Source organism: Numenius arquata, chromosome 17 (genome assembly GCF_964106895.1).
Source record: "Numenius arquata chromosome 17, bNumArq3.hap1.1, whole genome shotgun sequence".
In the NCBI taxonomy this organism is placed as follows: Eukaryota; Metazoa; Chordata; class Aves; order Charadriiformes; family Scolopacidae; genus Numenius; species Numenius arquata.
The window spans coordinates 5,512,885-5,521,155 of NC_133592.1; the positions used below are offsets into that span (position 1 = coordinate 5,512,885).

At 43.8% G+C, this 8,271-nt stretch overlaps 2 protein-coding genes across 2 annotated transcripts in view; one reads left to right on the plus strand and one right to left on the minus strand.

Moving 5' to 3' along the window:
* Nucleotides 1-3,211, minus strand: part of STXBP4 (syntaxin binding protein 4) — a 73,727-nt gene extending 70,516 nt beyond the window's left edge. Inside the window, exon 1 of the mRNA XM_074160104.1 lies at nt 1,381-3,211. Within this exon, the coding sequence (XP_074016205.1) occupies nt 1,381-1,418 (38 nt within the window). The 5' untranslated portion in view covers nt 1,419-3,211. The remainder of the gene's footprint in view (nt 1-1,380) is intronic.
* Nucleotides 3,212-3,644: 433 nt separating this feature from the next.
* Nucleotides 3,645-7,523, plus strand: COX11 (cytochrome c oxidase copper chaperone COX11). The gene is made up of 4 exons (XM_074159999.1): nt 3,645-3,986; nt 4,060-4,215; nt 5,070-5,195; nt 5,697-7,523. Exons 1-4 carry the CDS (start codon nt 3,645-3,647, stop codon nt 5,877-5,879), a joined length of 807 nt encoding a protein of 268 aa, XP_074016100.1. The 3' UTR covers nt 5,880-7,523.
* Nucleotides 7,524-8,271: the final 748 nt, after the last annotated feature.

Genomic DNA, 8,271 nt, shown 5'->3' on the forward strand with positions numbered 1-8,271 from the left:
TATAGTGTGAATAAACATTGAATTATCTTCTATCCAAACCCACTAATTATTCAAAATACATTTTGCTGATTAGGTCATAAAGATTAAAAGAAAACACATGTCATTATATGGCTATTGTTAAGCATGAAAAAAAAAAAAGCTTGAGCAACGTTGTAATTTTGGAGAAGCATGAATGGTTTGAGGCTAACCCCTTGTGTAGAGAAGAAAGGTATTATTTAAAGTTTAGGTAAACCTCAATTAACACGTAACAAGTACATTCTTGAAGCATTGTGCATTGATACTGTCTCCCAGAAAAAAAAAAAGAAAAAAAAAAAGCAGTAAGTACAGAAAATTATAGTCTTCCATCACGATGTAGCTGAAGTGCAGTTATACGCACCTTTCATGCTCATCTCTTATGTGAAAAATTGCCTTTGGAATACAGTCATCTAGTAACTACTCATATTATATACCTTCCACACGAATCTAGCAAACCATAGCTGTTTCAAAGATGTATCTTTGTATTACACACTCTGTATTTCCATCGGACAAGCAGAGTGTTTGCTTCTTCAGAATCAAGTTCATTTTTTTAATGTTTTATGGATTTTTTTTTTTTTTTAAAAATCAAGTTATTTATGAAGTGGCATAATTCAAAATCTATGCTAAATTGTTTGACAATACTTTTGAATACTATTTGGTGGATTCTATTGCACAAGCACAGCAAACACGATAGTCAGCAAGAGCTGTCTGTGCCTGTTTTTAATTATGGTTTTGATGACAGCGTTGGCCCGGTTACTCAGCAGTTTGGGAAGGGCCTGGAGTTACGATTTTCAATCACAACTGAATCCAAGTTTGCCATTTAGAATTTGATCCAACTTTTAAGTGGGTAACATTACAGTTTATAGAAGGAATATAATTATTATATATTGCATGGCACTGGTAAAAAATAAGATGATTCCAAAGTACTACACAGAAAACACTAAAGGCATACAGACATACTCATCTGAAGAAGTAATGCATCATAATACATAAAGCCTGTACAGTGTCTTATGCTACCATAGTTAGTCTATACGTACAAGGAAATGATTTGCTGTATACCTTACATTTTCATAGCTGCAGAAGCATTAAGGAATTCCTACATGGGGTTTTATCTCTACAGAACCAGTCAAAACCAAGTGCTGATTAACTTAATGACAAGATTAAGAGCTATTTCTTCCCTTTATGTGTAAATTCACTGGTGCTGGTATTAGCTTTTGTAAGAAGCTGCTTCAAACTGTTTCAATATCAAAGTTATTTTTCATTAAGATTTCATCAAAACAAGCTCCTACTAATGAAACAGCAACAATTTTCATATTACAACCCAGCAATTGTTGTATTCCTGTGCAGGGGGAAAAAAGTACTTACTTTTTATCTGGATTTGTTAGGAGATCTGTACTGGACATCTTCTTAGGTGCACTATTATAACAAAAGTTCAAAATGAAGAATTCTGACACATGAAGCACTGGCTCGTAACCAAGATAATAATTGCTGTAAAAAAGGAGAAACCCCTTTTTGAAATTTACAGGGCTACGTTTATTTTCAGTCACTGATAACAATTCTTACTTATTACTGACTGGCTGAAATCAAGTGGGAAAAGAGACACTTCATGATAAATCAGATACAATCCATTGCTGAAAACAGCAAGCAGTTAACACTCAGACTTCATTGTATATTGTACCAAAAATCTGACATCCTAATTTCCTCTGGATTTATGAGGTAGGACCCCCTGTGATTAAAATCTTCTAAAAAATTAAGTGAGATTACAATTCCAGGATACAGTAATAGAACTGCTAAAGACAAAAGCAATCTCATTTTTTTCCAGCAAAGGTTACTTGGGGAAGAAATGTTGCTTTGAACATGATAAAGTGTTTTGGGTGTCTTGTTTTCTCACGTTTTTAACTTACTGTTTAGTATCCAGTGCCTATGGAAATCTCACATGAAGTATGTAATACATAGGCCAAAATACAGGCAAAATGTGGTTATGTACCACTAATAGAGCAAAACCCCCAGTCACTCACATTGTATTTTTATTAGCACATAGAACAGGTCAACAAAAAATACAATCCTAAATGGCTGTAACCATTTGAAAAATTACTGCAAAAGCACTAACGCAGAACTGTCTGTTTGCATGAGCAGCAAACCCTCCTGACCTCACGAGCTGCACGGCTAAACCCTCACACGGCTGTGAACCGGAAAAGATGTTACTCCTAAGACACGGTACAAGGGGGACAAGGAACTCTCTGCGCGATGCACAGGCAAAGGTGGCCACAGGTGCTAGTGGTACCAGTGACACTACAACGCTAGGCTAAAATGAAGTAGGGTCCCTAGGTGCAGGGTCAGCTTCCACAAAATCACACTGACCAATTCTTACAGGTCTGTATTTCTGCACCAAAAAAGAAAAAAAAAAAAATTATTAAATTTGCTTTGGAATATCACAGATTTTCCTGTGGTAAACGTTTTCAGGTCTCTCGCTAAAGGATCAAAAATAACTCCATCTAAATACACAGAAAATATCACAATATTGCTTCACTCTGGGCTTTATCGTTCTCTTAGTCAACGCATTTAAACGGGAAATGAAGCGGTACCAGGAGCTGCCCAAGTCCCTGCGTGATTCACATTACTGGAGCCAGCAGCAGAGCTGAGCAGTGCTCTGAAGCAATACACTCAAGCCCTGCTTCGGCAAAGTTTGTCACAGCGCATGGGACCAGTCCTGCGAAGAAAGACGGCATCTGCGGGTTTGCCTCACCCTGCCTGTCCTGAAGTTATCGCTGTTTATGCAAAGGATGCTCAGCCACTCCGCAGCACGCCAGTATTTCTGCCTGAACAAAACCAAAGCGGTACACAAAAAGAGGAAACTAAACGTGAAACAAAGCACCACTGGAAAAAACAGTAACCGGCATCCACAGTCCACGGGAGAGGGAGCGCTGCAGGGAGACAAAGGGATGGAGTCTCCCCCTCTCTGTTGAACACCCTCGCACCGGTGTTCGGCACCCTGTGCCGCCGACGGAAGAACACCGCTAAAAGATGAGGGACGCGGGCATAAAGGCCACTTTCCCGGCGCCCTCACGGCCCCAGAGGAACCAGCCAAGAAGGTCCTGGCGCCCACCCCCGTCCCGCTGCCGCCGGCGCGCTCCTCCCCGGCATTAGCGCCGCTGAGGTACTTAGCGGGGATAATCGCCGCCTCCCGCCGCGCTCCGCTCCCTTAACCCACTTCTGGCGGACTTTTCGGCGGCCGCCCAGCGCCAGCCCGCCCCGGCACCGCTCGGACCAGCCCGGCGAGGTCCCCGGGAGAGGCCGGGGCTGCGACAGTTACCTCGATACGCACACTATCGCCCAAGGGCGGGAGAGACAACCGGCGGGGCCTGGCGGGCACCCCCTGCGCCTCAGCGCCGCTCTGAGGGCTGGGCGACCCCTCACCGGCAGCGCTCCCTCCCCTCAGCGGCGCGGCCCGCCCCGCTCCCCAACCCCACCGCCTCCTCGGCTGCCCCCCTCACGCCGACAAACGGGCGTGGGGGGAGGCCGGGCAGCGCCCGCCGCCCGCTCTCTCACGGAGAGACTTTCCCCGCCTCACGGAGGCGGACTCACCCCGCCGCCTCTCGCGAGAAGAGCCGCGCTCCGCCGGCAGCGGCATGGGGCTGTGCGGGCGGGGCTGGGCGCGCTGCGGGGGCCTGCGGCTCCACGGGGGGCCGGGCCCCCTCTGGGCCCTGGCGCTGGGCCGGACCCTTCCCCGACCGGGCCCTACCGGCGGGTGTCCGGGGGGTAAGGCTCGGTACGGCCTCTGGGCTGCGGGCGGGCAGGCGGCGGCCCCGCGGGGAGCCCGCGGGGTGCGGAGCTCCAACCCTTTCACCCGCAGGCAGGAGGAGGAATGGCGGCGCCGGAACCGGTCGGCGTTGGCCTACATCGCCGCCGCCGCCGTGGGCATGGTGGGCATGTCCTACGCGGCCGTGCCGCTCTACCGCCTCTACTGCCAGGTAGCCGGGAGCCAGGGAGGAGGGAGGGAGGGCGGAGGGGCGCCGGGCACTCACCGCCGTCCCTCTCTGCCAGGCGACGGGGCTGGGCGGGACGACGGGCGCGGGGCACAGCGCGGAGCAGATCGAGAGGATGGAGCCGGTGAGGGACCGCGTCATCAGGGTCACCTTCAACGCGGACGTGCATTCCAGCATCCAGTGGAACTTCAAACCCCAGCAGAGCGAAATCTACGTGAGTGACCGCCGTTCCCCCCCCCCCGCACACACGAACCCCTTACACCGGGAGGGGAAAAACTCAGGTTTTGCCTTGTACCTTTTCGTCCCCGGCGTCCCGATGGTGAGGAGCCATCGATGCGCCTGTCTGGGAAAACACACAGCCCGTGTGGTGTCCCCTCCGCCCGGGTGACACCCCTGAACTGCCACTGCCGAATCTCATTTCGGTGCCGGCTGGGAAGGCAGGGCCGGCGTCTCCTTCTACCAGAGGGCAGAACTCGTGCTGCCTCTTGCATTGCAGTTAAGGTGTAGTTGCTCCCCTGCCATCCCATCAAGCTGCCGAAAAAGCATTGCTAACCAAAGTATGTTTATATGTTTATATATATATATATATATATATGTACCTGTGGGTATCCCTAGTACCTCCTCTTCTTGCCACTATGGTTGTAGGACTGTCTCTGTATTTTAAAAAAACAAAGATTTTAATCTAACTTTACTGCTCAAAATTACTGAATAAAAACTCGCAAAAGGAGTCATGCTCCTTAATTGGTTTCGAGTCCACTACTGAAAGAATAATCACCTTAAAAATGAAAGGTACATCATATATAAATCTCCATATTAAAAAAGCTCTGTATGCCACTAAACTGCTGAGAATAATAGAAGTGTCAGTGGTAAACTGGGCAAGGTTAAAAATGCATACATAGAACATTATTAATGCTTTGAATAAGGATGAAATGCCTACAAGGAAAATATTTGTGAAGTAGAGAAGTAATGAGCTTGAGAAAATGAACTAATTCTGGCTAAAGTCTAAAAACCTCTGAGGGGTGGAAGACTCCAGTGGATTAAAAATCACCATGCAATTACTTTATACAGGTGGTACCAGGAGAGACTGCACTGGCTTTTTATAAAGCGAAAAATCCTACTGACAAACCAATAATTGGAATCTCTACCTACAATGTAATACCCTTTGAAGCAGGACAGTATTTCAATAAAATACAAGTAAGTGTGAACAAAGATTACACTTTCCTTTACATGAATAAGAATCATTATCCATAAATTTTCTCATTTTGATCCTGAATATCATTCTTTGTATGCCAACATTTTAAGAAAATACCTTGATTTTTTTTCAAATGACAGTGCAACAGTTCACTCTTAGCCTGTCTGTCTTCATAACAAGCTTCAGTCAAATTAGAGTGGCTCCCAAATATATATTTAGTACCAGTGACATTGAGGGCAGGCGGTAACGATGTGAGCCAGCCTGGCCAATTTGCACCTTTGGACACTTCATTAAAAGCTTTTTTCTTTTTTTCCTCCTGTAACAAAAGAGGAACAGAATTGCTGTTTTGTTGCTCATATGGTTGATCCTTCCCAGGATTTTAGGGACATTCGGGGAATGGGAGTTGATTTTAAAATAGGAAGCTTTCTGTCATGTTGGCAGAGATAAAGTTTACCATAGCTATTGCTGTCTAATTGTTTTGGTTTTTTTCCTCCATCCTCCAGTGTTTTTGTTTTGAAGAACAGCGGCTAAATCCTCAAGAGGAAGTGGACATGCCTGTCTTCTTCTACATTGATCCAGAATTTGTAGAGGACCCTAAAATGGCTAAAGTTGATTTGATCACCCTCTCTTACACCTTTTTTGAAGCAAAGGAAGGACAGAAATTACCGCTTCCTGGATATCAGTAATGTGCAATCTCAAGACAATTTGACTTCTGCTACTGGACTACCAGTTTTGAAACCATTTTTCAACAGAAGGAAAACCTGCAGGAATACTGTGCCATATGAAATTATATTATTAAACCACAATGGGCACATGCTGCTGTTATGAACAGATGTCTTTCTATTTTTTTAAACAGAAAGTTACATGGTTGTAATATTATTTCTTAGGGATATTATTTCTTCATCAGACAATAGAAGGGAACACACTGTTCCTGGAAGAGAGGGTTTTCTCAAGCCATCTTTTTATAAGATGATACATGCTATCTAAATACCGTGAGGCCAATTTTTAAACCCAAGTGTAAATTGAGATCTTCATTTAAATATAGGGAAACAAATCAGTTTATTAAGCATCTAAAACTGCATTGCTGGCTCTGAAGAGTAACTTCCATGTAAGTTACTTTATAAAAAGGTAAAAACAGGTAATCAGTTCATGAAATCTCAAAACTAAACAAAGTTAGACTGTATTGCTATGTAACCCTCCCACGGCACAGGAGGACATGATGATTAAGAAGATGATGCACCCTCTCGAATTATTACTGAATCAGTAGTTCATTTGGTAAGAGCGGACTGCTCTAAAACTGTTATCATTTGAATGAGGAACAGTAATTTAAATGTAAACACGTCAAATCTGTGGGATGGTTTCTATTTAGCAAAACCACCTTCAGATTTCCATGTTGTGTTCAACTCATTTAAAATACCTGTATTGCTAATGACTGCTCTTTCACTCCGCAGAGGGCTGTACACCACGCACCTCTACACAGAGACAAGCTTGGCTTATGTATGAAATGCTTTGAAGGGAAAGGCAGTACATAAACAACTGCTCTGAATTGCAGGCTAAATTAATAGCATAGGAGTCTCCTCAGAAACCCAAAGGAAATCAAGCCCATTCAGAGGTTAAGTCCGACAAAGCCTGCCCAGCAGCACATGGGTTGTTAGAGGTACTCCGGGTACTCTGTTTACCACCAGAACACGTAAGCCTGTATTTATGTAACTTTTCATCATTATCTGTGGGGTAGGGATAATAACACTTTATCACAGCTTTGGAAACGAGGAGTGAGTTGCAGAGCAAGTTTAAGTGACCTGCTCATTTTCAGACAGGAATTAATCCCAGCCCAGTATCTCATCTGCTAGGCCAGTTCTTTCTACCCCTTTCAGCAGATGAGATCTAACAAAGACAACACAAATAGTGTTCATTTGTTTGGACTCTAAAAAGGTAGTAAGTATATCAGAAATAATGAGACTGAAGTAACTGGAAGTTATGTTTGCATACAATAATTCAAAAAGTGCTTTTTTGAAAATAAACGGATGCCACCTTTAAATGCATTATTTTACCAATTCTCTGTGTTGTTTAAATGGATTCTGGATGACATTCATGTCAGGTCTTCACTGTGTATTTATTAAAGTCTTAAAATTTTTCATTCTTTCATCTCTCTAATGCATTTCATCCAGCAGAACATGGGGAGCCCGCACAAGTGGGCACAAGAAATACATCTGTATGAAGATAGCAGCAAGCTTTGTAATTGCAGTTATGCTTCAGAAAAAAAATACTAAAAATATCAAGACAAATCTTTGAATCCAGGCTAGGGGGAAAAATAAAATTCTTACCTGGGCTGTCTCTAGTCCATTGTCTTTTTGAAAGTTGAACTGATTATGACAGTTCTCCACACATTGCTTTATTCTGGCCGCGTGCTTCAGAAGAAAAGGAGTATCCCCCTGGCAAGCGCCACTCATAAAAACATGGGTTTTCCTCCAAGTTTGAAAGCCCAGGTTTGCACAGATACTGACCACATTCCAACTATAAAACAAGCTCTAACCTCAGTATTAGCCAGTTCCCTTTCATCTATCTGCGACCATTTTGCTTCTTTAAATCTGGAAAAGTTCAGTTCACAATCATCCAGTATGGATTACCATATTCCAATAGCGTATTTTCATTTGTTACAGTTCAGTGTGCTGGGGTTTTACCAATACAAGTGAGCTGCAGGGAAAAATCAATCCACCTCAAATCCTATTTTCAGCAGGCTCAGGCCAGACCATTCTCAGGCTGCTGGCCATTCCATTGCAAATAATACAAGAAAAATAATAAAAAAGCAGCTTAAATTTTCGCCTCTGCTTCAAGGTCATGTTTTTGATGAAGTAAGGTGTTATAATGGTCCTCCAGCAAACTGCAAAGTTGCTAACTATGCAACAAAATGCCACAGATTCTCACTAAAACACTTCCACTAGTATCTACATTCAGTATTTCATGGAATACGCATGTCAGTCTAGTAAAAACTCAGAAATGATGGCAGTTAACTTCTCAGTAAGCATTTGCTTTTATTTGGAATTTTATGCTACAAAAATTGCAAAACTGAGAACTTCT

What these genes read in the sequence shown, in the direction of transcription:
- COX11 (XM_074159999.1), top strand. Translation starts at nt 3,645, where the DNA reads ATGGGGCTGTGCGGGCGGGGCTGGGCGCGCTGCGGGGGCCTGCGGCTC. An exon ending in CCCAGCAGAGCGAAATCTAC is followed by an intron (nt 4,216 to 5,069) that starts GTGAGTGACCGC and finishes TACTTTATACAG; the next exon opens with GTGGTACCAGGAGAGACTGC. An exon ending in AGTATTTCAATAAAATACAA is followed by an intron (nt 5,196 to 5,696) that starts GTAAGTGTGAAC and finishes TCCATCCTCCAG; the next exon opens with TGTTTTTGTTTTGAAGAACA.